The sequence below is a fragment of the Equus przewalskii genome, chromosome 24 (genome assembly GCF_037783145.1).
Source record: "Equus przewalskii isolate Varuska chromosome 24, EquPr2, whole genome shotgun sequence".
Taxonomy (NCBI): Eukaryota; Metazoa; Chordata; class Mammalia; order Perissodactyla; family Equidae; genus Equus; species Equus przewalskii.
In genome coordinates this window covers 1,463,212-1,490,528 of record NC_091854.1, presented here as the reverse complement: position 1 = coordinate 1,490,528, position 27,317 = coordinate 1,463,212, and the positions used below count along the sequence as shown (strand labels likewise).

The 27,317-nt window shown below is 40.8% G+C and overlaps 1 protein-coding gene and 1 long non-coding RNA gene across 3 annotated transcripts in view; one reads left to right on the top strand and one right to left on the bottom strand.

Moving 5' to 3' along the window:
* LOC103540730 (uncharacterized) overlaps positions 1 to 27,317 on the bottom strand; it is a 147,381-nt gene that overhangs the window by 83,936 nt on the left and 36,128 nt on the right. The window contains exon 4 of one of the 2 annotated variants that reach the window (XR_011532460.1): positions 10,033 to 12,905. The exons of the other annotated variant lie outside the window; for it this stretch is intronic. This is a non-coding gene — a long non-coding RNA (uncharacterized lncRNA). Of the gene's footprint in view, positions 1 to 10,032; positions 12,906 to 27,317 lie in introns of those variants that run through there. 2 annotated transcript variants of the gene reach the window in all.
* Positions 23,357 to 27,317, top strand: part of PALMD (palmdelphin) — a 46,244-nt gene continuing 42,283 nt past the window's right edge. The window contains exon 1 of the mRNA XM_008507485.2: positions 23,357 to 23,913. Within this exon, the coding sequence (XP_008505707.2) occupies positions 23,869 to 23,913 (45 nt within the window). The 5' untranslated portion in view covers positions 23,357 to 23,868. The remainder of the gene's footprint in view (positions 23,914 to 27,317) is intronic.

Sequence of the window (27,317 nt, the reverse complement as noted above, 5' to 3'; positions counted from 1 at the left end):
GGCCACAGAATAAATCCTGAGCAAAGCTTCAAGTAGAGAAGCACAGCACACTTAGGAAACAGAAATGAGACAGCTTGTCCGACAGAAGATCCATGTTGGATCCCAAAAGAATGACTAGAGGTGAGAGATGTTGGAGGCTGGTGTGAAGAATTTGACCTTGATACCATAGGCGATGGGAATTCATTGGAGATTTCTGGACAAGGCATTGACCCATAGAAATGTATATCATAGAGATAAGACCCTCTTCCAGCTTCAAGAATAAATACAGTTATACCTCTTTTACCTTTCCCACTTGTTGCTAGAAACGGCATCTGCCCCAGCAGGAAGACTGGCCTCTCTCTCTTAAAAATGGTATCCCACCCTAATCCTAAATTGTCCAAGAATTCCAAGGGCTTCCACATTCAATATAGGGGTGATTCATTCTCCCGAATAGTAGGAGAAGGAAAGAATGGAAAGGCCCATCAGTCCGCTGGCACCACAGCTTGCTTCAGTGTCACAGAGTTTCTGTACAAACTAGGAGACAACTGTCCGCCTCTGAGGTGACACTCATACTGGATGAGATCACACTCATGGCCACAGTGCTTCCCCACACTTGCATCTCAAGTTTATTTTTCTTTAATTCTCACATGCTTTGCCATTGTCCTCAGAATACAACCTCATGCCAGGGCAGCTGGATCCAAAAGGGCATCTATCATGTGCTGTTCAGGATATTGGTCTTTGTATTGACCCCAGATCACTCGCCATCAGCCTTTCCCTTAAGGTGATGCTAATAGGACCTACTGCACCAGATTAGTCTGAGAATTAGGTGGGTCGATATATATAAACAATTTCCACCATCTGGTGTATAGAAGTTCTCACTACATGTTATCATCACTATTATTTTACATTTGAGAATGCCTACCAGGTGGTGGAAAACTTCTCAAAGAGACAGGGTAAGCATATTATTGTCTTCAAAATAATTTCTGGCTCTTAATAGTGCCTTAGATCTAAAATTTGGTCACTATCTCTTTCCCATAGGAAAGACTGAGCACTGTCAAGAGGCACATATTCGTGCTAGGTAGTTACTAGAAGAGAGAACGATGAGTCACAATTTCCAGTCCACATTAAGCTATACGTTATAAATAGGCCTTTTACAATAGAGTGAGCAAGTCAGGACAAGGCAACTTTAGTGAAGAAAAAGAAAAATAGAAATGGTTTTCAAAAGGAAAAAGTTTTAGCATTGCGGAATGAGGGATGGAATCACTTTATAAAGCATTTTACAATTAAAACGCTATATGTGTTTTCCATGCTGACAATTCAACATACAAATCCTTGTTCTTATCCTGTCTTCCAAACTTGGCTCAAATTCAGCACATTAGTGTACACCAAGAAAATTCTAAGAGTATCGCAGTATGCCAAGTACTTTTATCATGAAATAGACTAGGATAGGGCAAGATTCCTGAAAGAAATCTTGATGGGTGAGCATTCAGCTGACCTGTACACACTGCTTTGAAACAGGCCTACTTTTTTCTAAATTACCATCTCATAGCAGAGTAATGACCTCGACAAAGGGCACTTCCCGGGGATTAACCATTTGGAGGCGGGCAGGGTTTCAGGAGCTATCAGCTCCTTCTCCTCCTCCTCAGGAAATTCCAGGTCCTTTGACAGCTATTACTTAAGTGGATACTGTCAAAGTCACTTCATTTCTAATTAACCTCAACCCCCCACTTCTACCCATATGCTGAAACCATGGTTTAACTAACAAATAGTATTCCAAATTCTTCCCCATTTGCCTCCCAAATTCATTCTGCATCCCAAAGGCAGCAGTATTTAGTGTTGAGAAACCTTGATCAAAATCGTCACTTCTCTTTTATTAAGAATTTCTTTCCCCTCATTGGGGCTCTTTAGCGGCACATCCTGATTGTTTTCTTTGTACTATTTCACCAAGTTTCAGTAATAAAGCTGCCTTGGTTACGAAGAAAGCAATACTATAATCAAGTGTGACTGTAGGTGTCTGCCAGTCATACAGAAACAAAGAAGAAAGCTCTGGAAAATAACATGAAACTTAATGGGTTTGCTCTGCAGGTAGTTTGCCTATGTCCCTTAATCCCTTGCTGTGATAGCATGTCCTGCCTGTGCCTGGGAGCCAGCACCTGTTATCCCTCCCGCTCCCCCTGCGGCTCCTCTGGGTTCACTATGGATACAGGTGTCTGAGGTTGTCTGTCCTCCCACACTCTGACTACAGTGACTGACCAGCTCCAAAGGAGGGATGACTGCCGAAGAACGGAAGGCCCCATGTTGCAGAGGGTGTTTTAAATTCCAGGTTTAAATCTGTGAACTATAAAGGAAGCGCTGGGGCCCGCACCTAATGAACAGCTGATCACGTTCTCGATGTCGTCATTGTGGTGTGTCATCTAAGTGACAGGATCGGAATAGCTAGACTCCCTGGAACCAGAGGGTCAGATCCAGGCAAAATTAGCTCGGCTTTTCATCAGGGTAATGACTGTAATCTTTTGCATTCCCCAGGGTGCTTTATAGTCAAGGATCTTAGGGAGAGTTTGCCAACAATTAATCTCAGCAGAGGCCTGTGGGTTTCAGGATGGACAATAACACTCTTAGAATAATTTACTTCTTTCTAGTTCATAGTATGCTCTCATAGAGAGCTGCCTGCATAACTGCGTCTATCAAAACATAATATTACCAGTAATATTACATCTTTTAATAAATGATCCTATTGAGGACTTGATCCATGCTGAGTCCAAAAGCAGAGAAGCACACAGCAGAGCTGGCTGTAAAGCAATTCCTTTGCCAAGAATGGGAAGCGCGCCCACATCTTGCCACCAAACTGCCCATCAGTCCCAGTTAGAGGCTTGAAATCTGAGCGCCTAGAAACTGGGTCTGAGACAGACCTGCATCCACGAAATGTGCTATAAGCAGACTACTATTTTAGGTCCAAATAACATTTCTGAGAATACAAAAAGAGAGAGAGAGATCAACAAAACAAAACGAATAATTTTACAAATGTGAAAATGGCACAGTTTTCTCAGGAAACTTTATAATCACTAGTTTTCATTTTGCCCAGAAAAGAGATTGAACCACAGAATCACAAGACTTTAGAGCAGGAAGGATCTTAGATATCATCTAGATGATTTCCTTATATTACAAGAAAAAAATGTAAACTAACTTTTTTCCCCCAACAATCCCAGCCAGTTAAGAAATGGTTTCCTTTGCAGGGGAAGGAGTCAGGGCGAGTCAGGCATAAGGCACTTCCTGAGGAGGGCCAGGCTCTGTGGGATTCCCCACGACCAAACTGGACATGAGGACCAAGATGCTGAGAGGGGAAATAAGAACGCTGGAAGGACAGACAGAAGGAAACCAAAACCAGCATCGCTTCACTTCCCAGAAGCTAAGAGACTTTCCTTGAACCCACCCTGGAAGGTTGCAAACAAAAATGAGGATCCCAGGTCTAAAACAAATTTAACAAATTGTAATCCACTGTCAAATAAAATTGTCAAATGAATTTCTAGGGGGCCTTGAAGGTACTCCTATAAAATATGGCAATAAGCACATGCCTTCTGGCAAACACAGACCTTTGCGCTGTGTTCCCTCCTAGTAATGTGAAATAAGACACAAATGCATAGAGAGACTTAATGAAACTGGGAGGCAGGGCTCTACAAGATTCTCCATTTGAATTTAGGATAGTAAACAAGATAACCAAAAAGAAGTACTATTTGACAATTGAAGAGTGCCGTTTCCCAAACTCTCTGACAATGCTAGTCTCACACTGCTTCTAAAAATTCCTTTCCCAGTTGCCTCTATAGAAGTTTACGTTCTGCTCTATTCTTAGCTCTCAACTAGGTCTCCAGCAGTTGGAAGATTCCGGGGAGTCATCAACGCCAAATTCCAGGGCATAAAGCTAATACCACAGCTTCAAACTTCTCTTTTTAAAATAAATGCATGATTTTAGCTTTCAGTTATCAAAAGAATGCTGCTTTTAAATATAGTGTAAGCTAAAACAAAGATTTTCTTACAGCAAACTCTTAAAATAATAACCATTTCAGTGAAGGCTTATGACAGGGGTGGCAATGGAGGTGACAAATATGAATATATATATCTTTTTTAAATGAGCATGAGATTTAATATATGATTCCAGTACCAAACTTCCAAAAATTTGATTGTTCACAGAGTAATTCGATCAACAAATTTAATAGGCAATACTGAACACACTTCTCAATTTTAGACTAATTCAGTGATCAAATATTTATTGAGCGCCTACTATGGGCCAGCACTAAGTGCTCGTGAACAAAACAGACAAAAATCCCAGACTTCATGGAGCTTACATTCTAGTGAGGAGAGACAGAAAACAAAAAATAAACATTAAAAAAATAGAGAAATTATGTAGTGTATTAGAAGGCGACAAGCACTATACAAAAATTGAACAGCGTGGGAAGATCAGGGCAGAGAGGTTACACAGTTTTAAGTAGGGTGGTCCTGGGTATACCTGATTGAGAGGGTGATGTTCTAGAAGGAGTGAAGGAGTTAATCATGTGGATATCTAGGGGAAGAGAATTCCAGGCAGAGGTCTGTGCAAAGGCCCTGAGGTGGACCACATTGCCTTGTGTGAGTAGGAGGGAAACAGTAATTGAAGATGGATTAGGTCAGAGACTAATAGAGACTCAGTTTGTGCGAGATTTTATATGCTATTATTAGCATTTTGATTTTTTTCACACTGAGAGTTTTGAGCAGAGGTGTGACATGATCTGACTTCTACTTTACAGGGATCAATCCTTGTTGAAGCAAATGGTAAAGAGCAAGGATGGAAGTGGGGAGATGAATTAGGGGGCGAGAGACAATAGTGGGCTTGACCTAGGATGCTAATAGTGGAGATGATGAGAATTGATCAGACAAAGCATACAGTTTAAAGGTAGGTCAAATGAGATTTTCTGACTGGTTGGATGTAGGGCATGAGAGAAAGAGAAGATCAGGGGTAACCAGGAATTTGGCTCTGAGTAATTAAAAGGGTGGTGTTGCCATCAACTGAGATGGAGACAAGTAGAGGAAGTATAGCAAGGGCAACGACCAGATGCTCCATCCTGTATATATTAAGTTTGAAATGTTGATTAGCTCTTCTGGGGGAGACTTCAAGAAGGCAGTAGATAGATGCAACTGTTTCAAAGAATTCGGCTGCAAAGGAAAGCCAAAAAATGGGGTGGCAACTGGCAGGGATGGTAGAGTCAGTAAAAGTTTAGTTTTCATTGTTTTAAGATAGGAAATACAGCAGTATATTTGTACATCAAAAATAATTTTACAGGAAAGTGAAAAATTGATGAAGTAGGAGAGAGGGGGGAGAATTTGGGTAAGAAAGAGTGGGATCTACTCTTTCAGTAGGCAAGAAAGAGTGCGATCTAGCACACAGGCGGGAGGATTAGCTTTCCCTCTAAAGAGGAACAATAGAAACCAGTGCTGATGGTAGAGCTAAAGGATGCAGATGCTGGTAGATGGGTAAATACGGTGAGAAATCTAGAGAATTTTCTGATGATGGAGGAGGTATTTGAGATTGGAGGAGAGATGTGAAAAAATTAGCTAGAAAAGTGGGAAAGTCAATAGACTAGGGAAATGTAATTTCCGGGCAGCATTAAGGATAAAGTATAAAGCATCAGAGGCCTACCTGAAGTAGGCAGTCATTCATTTTGCGTGGGACAAATCCATACGAATTATGCAATGAGACCAAGTTCTTTGTTTTTGTCTAATTTTGTTCTGATTCATTGGTGTGGTTGTGTAGTAGACAGAGAGATGGATTCAGTGCTTCCGCAAGGAAGATCACTGAGACCAAAATAGGCAAGAGTATCGAGAGTACGTGCAAGGGAGTGACTATATTGATTGCAAATGGAATTTAATCTTGGTCAAGAGGGAAAAGAGGACATTAAGAGGGTGACAGACAGTGAAAAGGTAGTACAATCAATGGATTGGAGATCTCAGCAGAATCAAATTGTTGTAATCATGACAGTTCTGGAAGGAGCGAGCTAGAAGATAGGAAGTGATAGTCATAGAGTGGGAAGAGATTATGGAGACGTTGCAATTATGAGTAATGACAAAATTTAGGATAATAATCCTTTTATTTACCCACAGAAAATTGCTATAGAGAAGAAAAATAGAATGTGGCCAGAAAAGCATGAGAAAGGATTAGACGCAGAACTGTTGACAAGATCACTGAAGCAGCAGAAGTGGCTGCTAACTTGCTTCTTTGGGAATTTTGTGGGTGTGGAGAAAACAGTGACAGGTGGCAGCCATTGTAAGAAAAGGGCATTGGAAAGACTTCATTTCTCAAAAAGAACTATCTGCAAGTATTTCACCAATTTGAAGTTTCTTTGAGGTATAACACTCCTCTTTCAGAAGGCACGTAGTACATCAGTCATCTGCAGCTGAGTATGAATTGTGACAACTAGACTGACTGTTGCAATGCTCTCCTATCTCTGAACTTAGATCTATGCATCAAGAAAACGCAAATTCTGGGTAGAAAATCAAAACGGTGGAATAAGAAACTTTGAGTGATGTTCATATGAGCTTATTCATAATAGCCAAAAAGCAGAAACAACCCAGTTGTCCATCATCTGATGAGTAGATCAAATGTGGTATATCCAAACAATGGAATCTCATTTGGGCGTAAAAACATATGAAATTCAGATATATGCTACAACCTGGAGGAACCTTGAAAACATCATGCTAAATAAAAGAAGTCATAAACAAAAGGTCATATATTATATGATTCCATTTACATAAAATGTCCAGAACAGGCAAACTATAGAGACAGAAAGTAGATTAGCGGCTGCCTGGGGCTATGGGTACAGGGAGATAGGAGATGATGGTTAAGGGGTATGAGTTTCTTTTGGGGGTGATAAAAATGTTCTAAAATGTATTGTGGTGTTGAATGCACAGCTCTGTGCATATACTAAAAAGCCACTGAATTGTAGACTTTAAATGGGTGAATTGTATGGTATGCAAATTATATCTCAATAAAGCTGTTTTTAAAAAAGAAACTTTGAGTGAGTTTGGCTGGGCTTTGGAGAGTTGGAGAGCAGCATTAAAATAGACTATAGGAAAGAAGAATTTGGAAAACGTTCCAAGCAGCTTTATCTTTCTTGGAATCTGACCTAGAGCGCTGTGGATAAGTCACACACACGGAGTTTCTCTTCAACCAACTCCATCACCTTCCCAGGCTGGATTGCCCAAGGCTGCCGACGGCTCCCCAGGGGAAACACATGCTGACCAAACTACCCTAGGAGGGTTTTCAGAGCAGCGTTTCCAGTTCAGTCTGTAAATTCAAGCAGAAAGGATTGAAACCCTCCATCTGCTGCAGGTCATGTGTGTGTGACCTTGGGCAAGTCTCCTTGCTGCTCTGGGTCTCAATTCCCAATGGAAATAACAAAAGTACTTATCTTAGAGTATCGTTGTAAGAATTACATGAGATAAGAAAGGCATAGTGCTTATTGCAGTAGCTGGCACATAATTACTGCTTAATCATAATAATTATAAAACTTTGGGACCATAAAGAGAGGTGGCTAGAGACTCCAACACATTTTAAGATGTACTGGGGTACAACGGAGTGCGCTCCGCGTTTATGCCTTTCCAGGCCAGGCAAATTGGAAAGAAGAGACTGTGTTCAAGAGAAGTATATTTCCCCTTCCTTCTCTCTCCATTCAGTCCTTCCTCTCTGACAAATAGTCCTGTCTTTGGGTGAAATCTATCCTTGCTGTCAAGAAGAAACCGTGAGGTTGCAAGGGGCAGCTACACTGCCACCCAAACTCTCAGGCCCAACACAAAAGAACTGCTGTCGCCCCCTTTTGTGAAAGAATCAGGCGTGATGTCATCAATGGGCCTTCATAAGCCTATGGGAAAAATTCTCCCAAAATATATCTTATGAGTTTGACATTGAAAATTAAGCAAGAATTTACTGCCTGATGATTAAAACACTTTCTGAGCTTGCAGATCTCATGTTTTAGCAGGCAGACAGACACTCAAATACATTTGAAATTACAATGCATTAGGTGGTATCATAAAAGTAGGTCTACGGAGCCACGTGCGAGAGAACAATTAATTCTATCAATCCAGGAAGGCTTCAGAGAAGAGGTGTCCTTTCAGCAGGCCTTGAAAGGGTGAGAAGAAGTTCTAAAGCTGGGGTGGGGTGGGGGGCGGGGAAGAGGGACCGAGTAGCTTCCCAGGTGCATTTCATATCCAGGGAACAGTGAGCAAACTGGGGAGAGTGTGGGGAGCAGGTATGTCAGGACAGGCTGCAAAGGGCTTTGAGTGCCAGGCCAAGAGGTTTGAACTTTACTGTATAATTCAAGGAGGCAGAGAAGTGGTACGAGAAGATCTGTTTTAAAGGAGAATTGTGGAATCTAACGTTTTCAGAGAGATCTATCGTTTACAACAGCAACAGAAACATACAGCACCTAGGAATAAAGCTAATAAACGATTTTGTGACGAAGACTCCTGGCTGTCCTCCAACATCTATTTTTCTCCCTTCCCTGCTAATAGAATCACTAGCTGAGTACATGAGCACGCGGAATGAAGCCTGCCTTCCAGCCTCCCCGGGACAAATAGACAGTGGACAGAGGGGGCACCGCAGAGCTCTGGGGAAGAAGATATTCCAGACGTTCCGTGAGGACAATCCGTTACCCACCCCCTTCCTCCCAGCAAAGGCCAATCCCTCCCCCTGCACTCAGGATCCTACACTCATCTCAACAAACTCTCTTCTTCAGTTTTTCCTTCTTTCTCTTACAAAATCAGCTGCTCACCTTCCATCGGATCGTTGCCTCTAGCCCACAAATATCTTTAAATATCTGCAATCATTAAAAGCAAGAACTTTCTTCTCTCTATACCCACTTCCAGCCACTGCCCTATTTCTCTGCTTCCATAGATAGCTAAATTTCTCAAGTTTTAAATCCATGTTTATTCTACTTGCTCATTTTCCGTTCTTTCTTTATCCTATCCCAAACTGTCTTCTGAACTCATATGACACTAAAACTAAAGAAAGAGTCATTTTCCCTATTGCCAATTCTCTTTGCCACTTTTCTGTTTGCTTCTAATTTGATCCCTCAGAGTAGCATGGGTGGCAGTTGTCTCTCTTCCTCCCTCTGGTAACTCTTGTCTTGCACACTTTCCTGACTTTCCTCCGACATTTCTGGCTCCTTCTACTCAGTCTCCTTTGCCTGTCCCTCCGCCTGTACCTGACCTCTCAGTAGTGGATTTCCAAGGAGCTCAGTCGTGGACACTTTCTTCTTTCCCTACGTTCTCTCCCCCAAAATGATCTCATCTATTCCCATGGCTTTAAATACCATCTAGAAAAGCTGATGACTCAAAACTTGATTTCCCAGCCCAAACCTCCTCTCTGAGTTCCTGTCTAGCATGTCATAGTAGATCTGCCTACATCTGGACTTCTTAGGTATTTCACATTCACCAAATCTGAAACCACACTCTTCATTTACACACAAAACAAAAACGTAGCTGCTCCTCTCTGACTCATTCTTCTTCACCAAGAGTCGCTCAAGATAAAATCCTGGATGTCATCTGTGGTGGCTGTGGGTGCACCATTTAGAACTCCCTTCAAGAAAGCCTGTCTCAGAGGGCATGGCTGACCGACAGTCTCCAGGTGCACGCCCTCAGACCCTTCTCAGTGTTCACTCTGAGGCAGTGCTTCTCCTCGGCTGCTCCCGGGAGGGCTAAATGCAGTAGGAGAACTCGAGCCAGGCTGTTCCAGTGCGGGACTCCTCTATTGGGCAACGTTGGCCCGGGAACTCCCCACGAGCCTACCCAAGACTTCTCAAAACTGCACTGAGGTCTGAAGCTCTTCCTACATAATCTCCTTCCTTGCCCCTCTCCTTTCACAAATGGCAGACTTGCATCACAGTCTGAGGTCTCCCCGCCTACCCATTCTTCTTCCCCATAAGTATCTATGAATGAATGAATCATAAATGAACCAGACAATTAACCACCTCAGTGCTTCATTCAAACACTATCTTTCAAGGGGCATAAGCTTTAGAAGGATCTCTAAAATTTTTCTGTTTTGGAGTTATATTTTTATTTAATTCTTTTGGGAAGAAAGATCAGAACAGGGTGACCACCTGCGCAAACCTATAGTAGAAATAATCCCCTAGCTCCTCTCCGTGATAGATGTCTCCTGAGGCATCACAGGAGGGGGCATGAAGATAACAAACGACTGATACTCACCAACAAGGTGAGGTGTCACTGACCAGTACATCAATTTCGATGTCTATCTTTTGGGAATTAAGGATTAGGACCAACATATCAATATCTCAATATCTATCTGCTGAGAACTATCACTCTTGAAACATTCACCCCAGCATCCAGTTGCCCATGTAGCTGATTAAAATGCATAAAGAAGGAAGGTCAAGCAAGTCGACTTAACAATGAGGACATTGGGTGGGATACATTTTCTGAGAAGCCTGGTAGCTCTGCCATAGTCGAGAATTACCTGAATTACTTCTCTTTTCACATAGTTAAATTCTGAAAGGGCTGAGATAACTTCTTTGGTAACTTCTTTGGGAAGCCATCAAAAAGACATACCTCCTACGCCAACAATGCAGGGATGAGTTTAAATATACAGAATTACCAAGAGCAAAGTTGCTTTTCCTTGGGGAAAGAAAAAAATCTGCTCTCTCTCAAATAACTACACTCATATCTAAAGTCTGGCTATTAAGGCCATGAAGCAACTTTTTTTTAACAAGTACCACCCATGACCTGGAGGCAGTTGTCCCTAGTTGTGAGATACTTACTGTAATTCTTAAAAGGAAACAAACAAACTCTCCCCTATGCTCAATTTGCAAGGTTATTAAACGTTTATATGGCAACAACAAAGAGATTTGGCTAGTTTAGAAAGAACAGATAAAAAGTAAAAAAGTATTAAGCTAAATTTCCTAGGTCCAGCACTATCAAAAGAGGAATCTGATTCAAAAAGATCCCTGAGTTATCAGCTTAGGACAATTCAAATATTATCTCCTCAAAGAGGCCTTCCTTGACTGTTCCGTCTAAACTGGCTGAGCACCCCACCCCCGCCGCCACCCACAACCAGAAACTCTGCTGAAAGCCCTGCTTTGTTTTCTCTACAGCACTTAACACCGTCGAAAACTGTGCTCATGTGTTTGCTTTTCTCATGTCTGTTTCTCACCACTGAAATCTAAGGCCCAAGACAGCAGAGACGGTGTCCATGCTGCTCAGAAGCCCATCACCAACCCTGTGTACAGTGCCTGGTTCATGGTAAATACACAACTAATACAGGCTGAATACATGAATTCAACCACGCTGTAACAATCGTTTCTTTGAGGTGTGTGGTATTGGAAAGATTCACATTGTGAACAGTTTCAGATCTAAAGAGACTTTCAGTTATCATTTGATTCCCAGCAACATGTTAGAAACCAAGATTTTATTTGTCATTCCAAGTGACTCATCCTTTCCCGCTAACAACATGGGCACCAACACAACACCAGCTGACACACAGTTGATATGCAGAATGTAATTCCCACTGTGGACCTACTGATTTCAAGCTAGTTCCTTAGGGAAAGGATCACTTCTTTCATCCATGAGGTGACCACTCAATAAAGAATGAATGCTTAAACTCACATTCCACTTAGACTGTGGGAAGTGTGTTCACCACTAAATATATCATTCAGATTGACCTAAACACTTTGAGGGGTGGTAGATTAGTAAACATTCCTAAATTCATTTAGTTATGTTTTACCTAAGAATAATAATTCCACGACTAAAGGTTGGAAGGGGAAAGGCAGAGGACAAGATGGGCTTTGTTTAGGTAGTGAGGATATGGGTAATAACCAAGCGCCTTGTGCACATGAGGATGAGAGAGAAGAAATAAAACCGGCCATGATATGGGATTAATCATGCACGCTTCTTGAATGAGAATGCTGGTTACAAGCTCCAAATGTGTTAGCACTCCTGGTTTGGTGGAAAGCACCAAGAGCTATTGACAGAGACAGGAATAAAAGCTGTGAGAAATATTGTGAGGAATATTGCTGTGAGAAAAAAAAGGACTCTCAACTATCATCCTAATATCTTATCAAAATTACTTTAGAAAAATCTAGGTTTTTTTCAAAATTTTTTTTTCTGCGGAGTGTTGCAGTTACATTTTGATATTGGAATAGCCCTTGGGCACTGAAAGATCTTCCCCAGGCCACACCTGTCCTAGAGAGCCAGGGAGCCCCTCAAGAATACAGTAGCAATTGTAATTATCTTTGGTTCTTGAGCCCCAGCCTGCGAGGGCACTTCACGCTTAAAAGTTCAAGTCCTTTCCCAATCCCTTTGATCCCGGGAGCTCCCACACACTCCTAGTCCTTTAATGGAACTCTCTGCTCTGCCTCTGGTGGCCTCTTCTATAGCAGCTGCTGACTCAGTCATGCTAGTCACGACCTGCTGGGCTTCTCTCTTCTCGCCACTTACTCATGCTCAGAGCTCACCGACTCAGGGCCAGGTCCTCTCCTCCCTGGCGTTTAGAGTTTCTTATTAGGCCCCTAAAGGTAACATACTCTATTGATCTTTATAGCTCTTACTTAGGATCAGGGGTCCGATTCCTTCAGGTTGAAGTCAGAGACACTTGAGTCGCACACACAAAAGTACTCCTCCGCAGTAATAATTACTCAGTCCCCTAAACTGAGGTACAGATCTGTTCAACAGTCTCCTATATCAAGATGAGTTTTCTGACTATTCAGGGTGTTTCTAGCAGCTTCTGGAGCCCCAGAGTCAAAGGATCAGCTCCTTGGTTGTCTCCTCATTTCCCATAGAAGCCCACGTGCAAGTGCCCTGATATCACAGTATTCCCAAAGGATATGCAAGTTAGACTTCCTCCTACCATCCTTCTCTTGTTAAGGTGAAACTGGAACGTAGTGTGAACCCAGTGCCTTTAAAGCAAATGAAAGAGAGAAATTTAAAAACTCAGTTAGCAGCTTCTCTGATTATTGCAAAATCTTACCTGAAATAGAGAAACATCATAGTTAAAAAGAAAAAAAAGAAACTAAGTCAGTAATTTGGACTACAGTAAATACAGAAAGAAAAAAAAAAAAAAAAACAACCGTGAATCAGCTAACATTTAGCACTTCTCCGTAGGAGTCAAATATTTCTCCCAAAGGGAGAGGTCAGTGGGCTGCCATGTAATATCTATTCAACCAGCTAGAACATTTTGCTCTTTAGTATAATGAAGCTTGTAAATAAAGCTAAGCTCTGGGTTGGTTCCCAAGGGGAAGATCACGCAGTTTGCTTTGGTGGAATGTCAAGACGTAAGGGGAAAAAGTGATCATCAATAAACAAATGCACAGAACTGAATCATTACATTCTTTTTTGTGCACAAAACCTTCTTTATCTTGAGCCCTGTGCTAGAAGTCATCGCTTCTCCTTTTTATAAATAACTTGGCATTTGGGGGTTACCATTCGTAATGGCCTGTAATAACCTCTGTCCATTTCACCCGTTGTGTACCCATTTGCATACCATTTGTTTGCATTCCATTTGTCAGCATGTGCATTTGTACTTGGTAGATTTGTGGGAAGGGGGAAAAGACTCAGCAGTCAACCAAAGCTCAACACAAAACTGGAAGTGTTTACATTGCTCTGTTGGAAGTGAGCGGACTACCTTCAATAGCTCCAGGAAACATTATACTTACTCCATTAGGCCATCATAAAATGCATTTTCTTGCTTGCTCACACACACAGATTTGGTAAATTCAAAGAAAGGAAAATGGATCTGCCCCACCCCTAAAAGGATGTGATTTTTATTTCATTTATATCCATTTCCAAAAGAGAGATGTATATAAAGGAGGGGGAAAAGAATAGCATAGTTTGATAAAAATCAAATGTCAAATGGGCAAATCGTGGTAAGTTAATAAAGCCTTGGACAAAATTAGCCAGAGATAGTCATCTGGCTTGACCTTTCTTTCCCAACTGAATTACTATTCTTCCCCTATTCAGAGACTGGCTTTAAGGGGCTGGTTTCTATTGTGGTACCACAATGGTGTAGGATTTCGTTTTTAAGAATTCCAAGGTCCGTCAGGGACAGAGTAGACCGCTCTTTGGAATTTCACTTAGAAGGAAATTTTCATTTAAATTTCTTTTCTGAAAAACATTTTTATACTATAAGATTAATATTGGATATATACAATGGAATATTTTTGCTGCTTAGGAAAAAAAAGGGTGATGGACAGCTGATGTGGGTATAAAGGGGCAGCTATCTCTGTCACTATTTGGACTATACCCTAGACCTTCAAATTTCACAGGAAATGAGGACTCTGATTAATCTCCAGCTCTAAGGGAGTTCTTACAGATGTGTTTATGGCAACTATATTTCTTGGAACTTAGTGTTCTCTTAAATTCTTACCCCACCCACACCATTGCATGACCACATAATGCAATTCTTTCAGTCTTTGCCTTGGGCACACATTAAGCAACCTAACTCCTACAGTTAGACTCTCACCAAAAAGAAGAGGAGAGAGGAAAGAGAAGGCAGTGGAGAGGGGAGAGGAGGGCAGAGGATCGAGGATCTATTGATGACAGATCTAATACTTTTCATACTGTGCTAAAATAGAGCAAAACTTCTAAATGAAAATGTTTGGGACTCTTTGTCATCGTTGTTTTTAGGTTCCTTTTCAAAGGCCTATCTAAGGCCTGTAATCATCACCGCCCTTTCCAAAGAATCCCTCTCTCCAAAGAGAGACCCAGTAAATATTTTAGAAGTAAATTTTCTGTTGGCATCTTTCAAAACACTTATTTCCAGAAATCTTCAGGCTAGAATTACAATCGTCTGGATCTAATCTGTCAGTAAGCAAAACCTCAGAGCCTTCACTCTTAATAGTGAAATGGACTGAAGGGCAGACACATTGACAGCTGGCTCATTTCTTGCTTTGCCATGTAAATCCACTTTAACATAACTGGTTCACACCCTAGCTTTCAGTGATGTCTCCGCCTAGAAGCCAATCTAATTGGAGAAGTTTATAGAGTATTTCCGAAGCGACAAAGAATCAGACCAAGCCTTCCAAGATTTCATAGTCAGTCTAATGGAAAGACTACTGGACAGGGAACATTACCATTTAATGAATTGGCTTCCTGTCCAAATCAGTGCATGCCTCAGTTTCCCCATGTTGGAAATAAACACATCTGGTAGCCTCTTGGTTCACAGAAGATGAGACTCTGGTCTTTCTCCTGACCAAGTCAATTATAGAATTAGGTTATAGGTGTAAAGAAGATGCATTCAGCAAATGTGAAACCCCTGAAAGAAATAATAATGTGCATGCAAGATTTGATATAACTTGCTAAGAACTTGACATGTATAATAAGATGATTAAGTAATAATAATAATTGCCATTTATTAAGTACCTATTATGCTCCATGGCCAATTTTACCTCAATATTCATTTAATCTTGATCAAAAAGTTTTATGAGATACCTGTTATTACCAACAGTTTACACCTGAAGAAACATCTTTTCTGAGATATGAAGTGATTCTTCCCAAGTTCACCCATCTAGTAAGTGGAAAAATTAGAAAATAAGCCCAGATCTCCCTGATTCCAAAACCACCTACATTTATTAACTTTCTGATGAAGGAGAATCAAGATTTTGATATGTGTGAATTAGCTAAGGATCATATAGACAAATATATTTATAATATGTGTATATATATGTATACATATGTATATTCTTTAAACCCACACACCTTACATAATAAGCTGGGGATTTATACGCCTGTACATGGACAATTTGGTAAGTATGTCATTCCATCATCTGCTAAAAAATCTGCACGTGCAAAGATTATTCAGTTTGTCCACGATGATCTATAAAATCACGGACTATGTACAATTTCCCTTTGCTTCCCGCCCCGCCCTTGACTTGTTCTCTTGGTTAATTACTTCCTAATTGTCCAAGTCTAAGAGACTCCAACGCTCAAGTCAGTTGTCATCTCTTCTAGGACGACTTAGCTGAACTCTGGCCTTCCCTCTGCTCTCAGTCTGACTTTGGTGACCCAGCACTTTTTACACAGTGTTTACTTGTCTTCTTTTTACCTCTTGTCTTCTCCACTAACAAGAGGTCATTGTCTTATTCATCTCTGTCTCTAGCACATAGCCCAATGTTGGTTATATAGTCAGTAGGTGTTTAACCAACATATGATGTATGGATAGTTGAATGAACAAATGATCAGAACTCAGAACACTTGGGCTTCCATTTAGTAGTGACACTCCTTCACGATTCTACATCTAGTTCCCAAATTGCATTCCTGAGACGGCCAATGTGTTCTTCGAAACTGCTTCAGGAATATATTTGAGATCTAAATATCGGGTATTTGAGACATAAATATTAGGACCAGGAATTCTCATGATTAAATTCAGGAGTCTGGTAGAAGTATGGAATCAATGACTTCTTTATGGGGAAGACAGCTCCTCCATGATCAGTTTCAACGTCTCTGTTTGCATTTATAATCCCAATACAGATGTAAGGGTATTTATTTTGATATCCCAACAAAAACTGAGATTTGAACTTAAAGAGAAAGTTAAAAGGGTGCAACAGTTTCAGTACATAGAAGGGGCCCCACTGAACATGTCTTTGTGCAAATCTAGAGCAAAAAATTTGAACAACTTGAATGTTAAAACTTGTAATTGGTTATTCTTTAAACATCACAAACTCGAGGAGAAAAAGAAGAAATAGCTTTCAAGACGAAAAGCAAAGAAAGCTCAAATTTTTCAAGTTCAGAAAGCAGCTGAGTACACACAGAAGCAATCTGGACAACTTAAACATCCAGTTTAGTGCGTGCTATCACATATTGTGGACACTGTTCAAAGTACTCTTGACTTCAGGAACATTCTTTTGCTCCTAATATTTTAGGTATTAACAATGTTGAGTCAATTGGCTAAAAATGAAAGTGTCAAGTGAAGGTATCACAGTGGAACAGCATTTTTTTAAAACACCCAAACTCAAAAACAATGCTGTAGGAAGGGCAGCTTCCTTACACTGCTAACAAAGGAAGGAAAGTGAATTAGGCACACGGTCCTCACCAAACGATCTGACTCAAAACAAGTAAATTTAAAGTTCAACCTAGGTGGTCCTCTTCATCCCCTCTATGGTGCACAGGGTACAAGGGTGAAGACCACCAGGTTGGGATGCGTGAGTGGCAAGTGGACAGAGGAGAATGCAGTGCGTAAGGCACCTATAGTCGGTCCTTGATCTTGGTGGAATGATAATGATAGACTGTTGAGCCTCTCACTTTTCCCTGGTTTAAAGCAATGCTGATGTTTTTTTATAATGTTGGTTTTTCACGTCCTTTTATAAATTGAGGCAGAAGAAACTAAAATATAAGATCCCAAATATATTAAATATTAACTTCTCATGTTATGTGGACATGAGAAGGGAAACATGAAACATTTTCAATTTGTTTGATGGGTGTTTGAGGGGATTATTCTGCTATGTATGTTTGGTTTGTTAATAGGTTTTTTTTTTCTATCAGTGGCTATTTTTGATGGGCTATTAGATAACTAAGGCTGGTTCAGAAAACAGCTGCTTCTTTTATCTCCAAAAAATCCAACAATTGGTTTAGTTAAATATTCTTTTCCACTAAATCAAGCAGTTGTTTGACCTCTGGGAGACTCAGCCCGAAAAAACTGCATGATGTTCAAAGTGGAAGCAGCATGCATAACCACATGCGCTCTTCTACTATCTCCTCGTAGAATTTTTTTGAGGATTGCTGTACTGCTGAAAGACTTCACTTACGGAAAAGTTACAGTCTAATCTTTAAACAAATTTCTAAGGAAAAATGGTTATAGACTGTGTCCAGTCTTAAAAAATCAATTCCACAAACCATCAAAATGATGATTTGCTTGCCATGTGCAATGTGCTATTCTAGGCATGTAATGATGTATGTATGCTATGGTATCTCATTATAACTAAGGGAAAATAGAGGTAAGACGATATAGTAGCTGAGTTGGAACTTTGAGACCAGACAGTCCTAGATTTAAATCCGGGTTTCACTGCTTACTGGACATATAACCCCTTGATAAGTTATTTAATCTTTTTGAGTGTTGATGTCCAAATCCATTAAGTAGGCCTATAAAGCACCTGACACATACTGGACAATCAAATAGAAGATCATAATAAACATCATTCAACAACTATGTTGAGTGTCCACTAGGTACTAGGACTGTTCTAAGCACTTAGGATCAGACAAACTCCTCACTATATGGAAGTTGCACTCTAGTGAAAGAAGACAGGCAGACAAACAAACAAAAAGAGAGTGTTATATAGCATTGTAGGAGATGATAAATGCTATGGCAAAAAATAGAGCAAAGTGAGGGGATTGGTAGAATCAGAAGAGAGTGCTGTGGTTTCTAGACTGTGGTCAAGGTGGGCCTCAATGAGAAGGTGACAGCTTGTCAAAGACCTGAAAAATGTGAGGGAATGAGCCACAGAGATATCTGGGCGAAGTTCTGGGTGGAGGTAACAGACTAAAACTCCAGGGTAGAAGAGAAGTCTAAGCTGAAGATATAAATAAATTCAGTAGTCTTTGCATATAACTGGCATAAGGATGAGAGTAAATGATATTCCAGAGAGTAAGTAGAGAAGAAAAGAGCACCAACAACTGAGCCCTGGTGCACTCCAATTTTATGAGGTTGGCGAAAAGAGAAGGAACCAGCAAAGAAGACTAAGAAGGAGAGACCACTGAGGTAGGAATGAAACCCAGAGAGTGAGGTATCCTGAAGGCCAAACGAAGAAAGAAGGAAGGAGGGATCAACTCTGCCCAATGCCGTGGATAGCTCAAGTAAGATGAGTGCCTAAATTGTAGACTGTCTTGAATCCTATTGCATTCTCCCTACCTACCCCCTAAACCCTAAAACTCAAATTACCTCACAAAGAAATAGGTATATTTTTGACCCAACTATATAGAGTACCCCAGAATGAAAATAAAGCAGTATCAGGAATCTTACAGTTTATTCACATAGCTACTTGTTACTTGCCTACAGCAATTAAATCCTATCCAGGGGTCAGCTAGAGAAGGAAGGGATGAGAAATAAACTCCCATTGTCCAGTGCTGTGAGAATCTAAGAGGCAAGCATAAGAAGAATAGGAAAGGACTGGTTAACACATCATAAATCTGAGGGTCAGGATTTTTTGAATGATTCTTTGAAAGATATAGTGTGAAAAGGAAACTCTCTGTCCTTAGGCTGACACCACTTCTGCCCTCCAGAAATCTGACAAGTCATAAAGAAAAAAGAAAAGAAAGAGAGAGGAGTCAGAAAGAGAATGAGCACCTACTTTTTTTTTAACAGAATCTGGTTTCGAAAAGGCTCTAGAAATGTCTTTTCACATATACATCCTAGAAAGATTTTCTTTCTGCCTTTGGTTTCCTTCCATTTTCTTCCTGCCACTATTTCATCTGGATTTTATCTCTCTGGTTTTCAATCCAAAATCTCTAATTTAAGCTTCAATTTTGTACTTAATTTAGAACCTATCAAATTCTCATCCTTCTCTCCAACTTAACCCTCTTGTTGAAATTTCTTTTGGATTTCTCCCTTATAAATCATTCCCGTTGCCATCATCCCTGAGTTTTAAAATATTTATATTAGCACCTTAAGCACTCCTGCTGCACTTACTTTATCCTACTTATTCATTTACTTCTTGGCCTCTGGGTTCAGACTTTCTGAAGGGTAGGAAGAAGCATGGGAACCTTTCCTTTTACACAATATTGGCAATTTTTAAGGTTCTTTCTACAGGTGCTCATGTTTCATATTTCCTACCTTCCTGTAAGGTCTTCCTACCTAATCTTTCCCTCCTCCTCTATGTTCTGAGAAGAGTTAACAGTTTTAGTCTTCTGAAATATGAACTTAACCTTTCATCTCCCACTCCCCTAATCCACTTTCTCTGAACCTCAAATGCTACGTATGGATATATGTTTCTATCAATCCTTCTAACCAGTTCCTCCTCTCTGCCCCAGGTAGGACAAGCTCCTTTCTGGTTCTCTAACATTGTGTTTCCCTCCCTCAAACACTTAGAAATGACTTCTCTGCATTTAAGTTCTGCTTTCTCCCTTCAGTAGCTTTCCTGAAACTCACATTAATCTCTATTTCCTACAACTCATCTTGCACTTACTGCTTGTGCCACATACTATTATTCACTATATTATACTATCCTGTCTCAAACAGTGCCATGGTTAGCACTGGGTTTTATCAGAATACAATGACAATGGGCTTACTATTCTTTTGTCGTCTAACGGTATTGAGTATATGTCTTACCTCTCCACCCAGAGAGCAAATTCATTTTAAGAAAAGGCACTGTCTCAGAAGCTCTTATATCTCTTAACTCCTAATATAAGTTCAGGTAATTGATTGTAACTTTCAACTCTTGTCATCCTCATTTAGGCTGTTTGGCAAATAAGAAAATATTTAGTAAAATTAGTTTAACAAGATAATTGAAAGCAGATAGGGCTCTGTTGTATATCTGTTTTACAAAGACTGCATTTGGTCATGAATATATATTTAACATTTAGTGAATGCTAGTTCACTAGATTATGCTGCTTTGTGGACTATAATTCTAGATATTTTGTGGTCCTGCTTCCTACAAGAGATAAAATAAATTTTATAAAGCCAGTTGAGACTTCTTTCCTGAACTCCAAACTCAAGTACCCAATTGTCTACTCAGCATCTGTCCCTTCTGTCTAACCACACAAGCCTTGTTTCTAAAACATGCCAAATATAGTCCACCTGAGGGCCTTTGCACAGGCTTTCCCCGGTATTCTCTTCCCATGGGTATCCTCCTGGCTAACTCCCACTCTTCCTTCAAGCCCCTGTTCAAATGTTCCCTTCTCTTTGAGGCTACCTTAATGGCCCAATTCTCAATTGCAACTTGCCATGCATTAGCAATCTTTATTCTCCTCCCTTGCTCTATTTTCTTTCCAAAGCTTTTATCACTGTGGCTGCCATGAGAATGTGCTTCTCAGACCTCCAACTACAGGACATAATTGACCAAGGTTCCTGCTGCTGTACTATGAAATCCATCCCTGAATTACATCAAGACCAAGCCTCTTGGGGGCTACTCCCAGACAAGGATTGAGCGTGGCAGGAAGGCTAACCCAGGCTCGTTCCTGGGAGACACAAGACCTCTCTGGTAGCTGACTTTGGTTCCAGTGTTCTCTGATGGCCTCGCCAATCTCCCCTCAACTGCACTGCCGATGAGACTGTTTCCACCCACTTTTCCCTCCCTCTCTCCTTCACTTGGGTCAGACATGCGCCGTGGTCTGATCACTCTCCTGGACTTTTTCAGTTCCAGTCTTTTCTGTCTACCTCCCCATTTCTCTAGTGTGGTCATTCTCCTAATAAAATCCAACACATTTAATCCATCTTAGCATTTGTTTCTCAGAGGACTCAGACTAACATAATCATCTTCTCGCCTCCTATATTTTGCTTGCATATTATATTTATCTTTCACTGCCCACTAGAATATTAAGTTCCAGCAGAGCAGGCATTTGGTTTATCTATGTATCCCAAACCCCTGGCATAGGGCCTGACCCATCATAGGTGATCAATAAATGTGTGCAGAATAATGAATAATAAGGGCTTAAAAATATTAGCAATTATTATCAACTAAGTAAATGAATAAACACACGATGATACCAAGCAGTTGCCAGGACTCTGCTCCCTCCTAAGGCCCCTGACCCTCTTATTGAATCTAGTCCTCCTCTACCCTAGAAAACCCTTGGGTTTTCCCATAGAAGAAATGAGATTTGAGAGGTAAATTGTTTTTGGGAAAAGATCCAGACTAATAATTGGATGACTGCCCATCTGTTCTGGGCAGCAAATATGCGATTCTGACCGAGATATTTATCACTACTGCTCTCTCGTCTTTCAATTCGGCCAGGATCTGCAGATAAACAAAATCAAAAGTTTGGAAAGTTTGATTTTTTTAAGCTTAAACATCCATCCAATAGTAATCAAACTTGGCCCACACCTAATCAATTCTCCTATTCTCTAGGCTCCCTAAATGTCTATTGAGGATGTATCAGCAAGGACAAACTACCGTCAAGTACGATAGCAGACTCTTCAAGCTGGTGGGTTTCACCTTAGGGTTCTGTGGTTGAGTAGCTCCACATGACAATATGGGGAATCTTTTCTCACTAGGGCCACCAAGTTTATCCAGAGGACATTCCCGCAGGGTTCTGCCCAAGGGGTTTGCACCCACCTGTAAGTGTTCTGGGAGCTAAATGGAGGAGGAGGCTGGGGTTCCAACTCTTTCTCATAAAGACTGATTTAATCTTCAGCCCATCTCTCACCTTGCCCTGTTGTTGGGCAGGCCATGATGAATGGCCATTATAAAGTCAAACAGCCTAGGTTCCTATCCTGGCTTTGCTACTTATTAGCCATGTGGCAAATTACCTCTCTGAGCTTGTTTCCACATTTTTAAAATAGGATGTGCACAGTTAGCAAGGCACATTTTCTTATTAACTGTTCCCTACCCAATTCATTGTTTTCCAGGAGTGGCACAGGGAGCCATATATTTAAATATTTTTAAAATAGCACCTGTCTCCCAGCACCTTGTAAGATAAATAAAATGTAAATCTTTTGCCCATAGGGAGTCCTCAATAAATACTGGCTGTTGTTATTACTGATATCAACAATGCAAAGGAGACTAAATCATATGTTCAATGTTTGTGTTGTCCTTTTAACCTCTTCAGCTGAACGTTGATATGAAGGTGTTTGAGAGCATCCGAACACGTAATAAAGAGGTTGATGGTAATTAGGGTTTACTACATCAAAATTTAATTAAAGAAGTGGTAGGGGAAATAAAACAGTCAATTGTGAAGCTCCCCAGCCTCTGCTTTGACCTAAGAGTTTCTTTGGGCTTGACTTCCTTTTTCTAAAGGGCTAGAGAACAGCCACACGGCGCCGGACCGCATGAGTTACAGAATGTCTCATCACACTTTCAAAGGCTCACTGCTTTCTCTTGCACAACTAGCGAGGTCAAAACGGGCACCTTGCTGAAAGCCGAGAGTGTCATTTCTGAACAAGGTCCAAGAAAGACCTGCATTCCATAGGGATCCGAGACAAGAAATAATAGAGGGTGGTACTTGACATTGAAACCGTACTGAACACTGCTGGTGGGCCGAGTTCTTTACGGTCATATTAACACCTTTGGTTTCTCCTTAGCCTAATGATTCCAAAGTTTGAAACAAACTGCTGAAGAGGGAGGGAAAGGGAGCGGGCAGGACAGCCTGATGTAAATTTACCACGATGTCAAGTTCCAAAGTAACTTTAGAATTTTTTGTTATTATGTAAAGCCAACCCAAGGGAGAAAGGCAAGCAAATTATTTGGCCAGGTGAGGCTGTATCTTTGTAAACTCTGGAGGGAACGCAGGTGAACTAACTTTGCGCAAACACACACAGACCCACACATACAGAGAGGGTTGTGTGTGGCTAGAGCAGAGGCTAATTAAACACTCAGCGTGTGGGCTCCCTGTGCCACTCCTGGAAAACAATGAATTGGGTAGGGAACAGTTAATAAGAAAATGTGCCTTGCTAACTGTGCACATTACAACAAAGAGCTGGCAGCTCCTGAAGGAAAAGGGCTTGTGCCGCTGCCGTTCAAACTTGTCAGTCAACTCGTGCCAGGAGCCTCAGCGTCTGCCTCCCCAGCACACCCTCATTACATGTGTCTGTCTGGCCTGATCGTACATCTGCTCAGAGACGCTCCTGCCGAGTGGGGGATTTCTGCTTTTCTCCCCTGGTGCAAAGAGCGGATTTCTCCCTGCTTCTCCTCTGTCACCCCCGCTCCTCTCCCCGCGGAGGCTCCTGCTTTATGGTAGCTTTGGATTGCCTTCCCCGACTGCCTGTCCTTGACCTCTAGAATGGAAGAAGCCGAGCTGGTGAAGGAAAGACTCCAGGCCATCACAGTAAGTCTGCATACAGTTATAACTTGTGGAGGTGGTTGATTAGAGAAACGGCAGGCAGGCACGTTGCTAGCTGCCCCTGCCGCGGAGCCCCTGTAAGTGGAAAGTCACAACTGTCACCCTCATGGACGTGTCTCTACCACTCTCTTAACCCTTGTGACCCTCTGTAACTCTCGGGCTCCGGAACCTGAGCGCAGGGCACACGTTCTTGATCTTCCTAAAAACTCTGCCTACATTCCAAAGAGCAATCAGAAGCTTTGAAGGCAGCTTGCTTAACTGTCATTCACTCTCTCGGTTCCTTAAAAATGCAGGTTCTTCTTTAAATTTATGTTTGACAGAGGTTAGATCAAAAAACAGATCTCCAACTTGGAAACGTCTGTAGACAATTAATACACCAAAAAGTTAAAATCTTTTCAAAGGGAGGAGGGAGAAAAAGAAATAAAACAAACGACTTGAAACTTTTTGTTTGTAGTGTGGTAGTATGTTTCAGAAAGCCTAACTGAATTAAAATGAGTGTCGTTGGACTTAAACTAAGCATTAAACAGGAGAAACGTAGGTAAAAGCACGGATCAGGTGAATTCCAAGATATCAGTTTCCAGCAGAGTCACAAACTGAGTAAGATCCTGATACAGGAATGCAATGCACGCAATGCAATGGATTTAGAAAATATTTTGTTAATACCGGGAAGAAAAAATAGTGCATTTTTTATGTTTGTTCTGGGAAAAAGTCAAAGCAAGAAATGAATTACTTTCCTTAAATGATCCAGCTTTTTTTTTTTTTAATTTTATAAAGTCCTCTATTTGGCAGTAACTTGGAAATCTGTGGCACAGTCATTTTTCATTGGCTACAGCTTATGATATAATTTTTTTAAAGAAAAGAAACTTTGCAAATCAGCACCCGAATTTCTCAGCATTTTCTACCACTGACATTAGCTGTCAGGAAGAAATGAGCACTTTTTAAAAACTGACGCTAATTCAGAGTAGGTAGGAGGATATTTTTCTTTGCTCTTCAAATTCGCATAGCGTAAGTAATAATGCTAATCCCAATTTAGGATTTTTAGTAAATGGAGGCAGTCTGAGTTCCTCCCAGAAAGGATTCAAAAAATTGAAATATTTTCTCAGCCAATGGTAAGGAAGGAACCAGAAGTTCACGGATAAGCTTGGCACTTTTTCAAAAGACAATGCATTTGAAATGTCTAACTTCTAATTAGTTCACTTTCCTTTCTTCAAAAATCTTTGATTTGAATTGTTGTTTGTTTTGCTTTGTTCTTCTTTGTTGTTAAACTCAGCCACCGGTTCAGCTGTCCTGTTTTAAGGGACAGGAACTCAACCCTGCTCTGTTGTTTTTGGCGTGGGCCTTTTGCATCACAGCTGTTGTGAAAAGGTTACTTTATCAGACTGTGTGAGTTGTGTGGGCACAAGCTCTGCTTTTCTGATGTGTCTGTCTCCTAATTAACTAAATTAAACCATGTATCCAACAAAATAAACACATAGCCCCTTGTTCCACATTTTCCTTTTTGAATTGGAGCACCCCTTGCTTAAGCCCTCATTACCCCCTTGCACCTTGTAATTCACACCAAAGCAGCACATGCTCTAAAGGTATGACCCCATATGGTTATTCAGGAAGACTAGGAATTTTTACTGAGGGGTCCAAATGCAAATAGAGATGGAAGAGGAGTGAGAATGCCTTACAAGCAGACAGGAGCGTAAGTAGACTCCTGAACATACTGGCATGTGCTTTCGTGGATGATTTAAAAAAGACTCCTTTTTGGATAATTTCATTAGCCTAAACATAGCCCATTAGAAAAAATTAAGCAAATCTCCAAAGTAAGATCACAAAATAGTTCTATCTTGGAAGTAATATATTTGTATAAAGGTCGTAGAGAAAAAATTGGGGCAAGTTTATGGCAACAAATTCCCACTAGCTGGGGCCAGTCTCCAGGCTAAGTCCAGTCACATTTGTCACCACCTCGAGGGAACATGGAGCAGCGGGGTGTCCATGGAAACAACACATCCACTCCTCTCCCTCCTGGACGCCCTGGGAAATGCCACTTTCTCCACCCTTGCCTTACCCAGGAAGCCACCTCAGCTGTGCCCCTTGCCCCTGGGAAAATGAAAACACACAGTATCCAGAGAGTTTGCAGGGATTATTTCCCTTTTGGAAGTACATAAAATCTTCAAAACCTCTGACCTAGACTAAAACCCAGGGACAATCTTCTCATTTAAACTGTTTTCCTCCTATTTCCCTGAACTGAAACAATTTTTCTATACCTCAAGCACAAGACTATTGCCCAATCTACCCGAACGCAGCAACTCTCAGACTTCACTTTGTTAGGAAAAAAAAAAAAAACTTTTTACACCCTAAGATCTATTTGATTTTTATATTAAAATTTGTTCCTCCAATTCGTGGCTATGAAATGAAGTAATCTTCACTGTTGTATTTATTCCACCTGGTTTCGAGTATCCAAAAAGTCATTATTTTCATTGCAAAGAATTGAAAAGACAAATGTATATGCCTATAACTTGACAAAGTCAAGTGCCAGGCTTCTTCTTCCTCAAAAAGAAAAGGTGAAACACAGTAAGTAGACAGAACGTGGCACTTAGGCTCTCGAACTGAAACTAAATGACTGTGATGGTGCCATTCATTTCTCTTATCAGTAAATTGAATTTTAGATTACACAGAAGTCTTCTCAAAGACCTAAAGAGAATAAGGACAAAATTATGAAAGGACACAGAACTGATTATTTGAAAGAAAGTATTTCAGTTCTGGTGTACCAAATACGGATTCTATTTGTATACTTACTCATGTTCCTCCTTCATTACTTTATCCATGTGCCAACTCTTCCCACACTAAATTAGTGATCAAAGTATGTCTTAGCCAAAGAGTTCAGTTTTCAACTAAAACTCAAAAATAGGGCTGCTTCAAACTGATTAAATATTACTTAGATGAAAAAGTTTCTTGTGACTCTTTTCAGGTTAGTACATATTTTAACAAATAGCTGATTTTTATACCAAAGGAGAGCTAAGTAGACTAGTAATTTGAAATTCCCTTTTAATGTTACTGGAACTGACGATGCCAACGTCTCCAGCATTCTTGGAAAGAGGGAGATACAGGAGTGGCAGAGTTATCCCTGCAGAGTTCCTCTCTGGAAGTGAACATGACCCACACTAGCACAGTGACAAGGCCCAAGTGAATTCCCCCCAGAAATAGACAGATCCCGTAGGATTAGTAATATTCCATACACTGTTGACATCCTCCTCTGCAAGGAATGCGCTGTCTTATCTCCATTCCAACGGTGATGTTACAAAATACTGTTACTAAATAATATGGGGATACTCGGACTGGAAAACTCCTAGATCTTAAACTGGCTAGAGATCATAGACTTACAAAAATAGTACTGTTGGGCA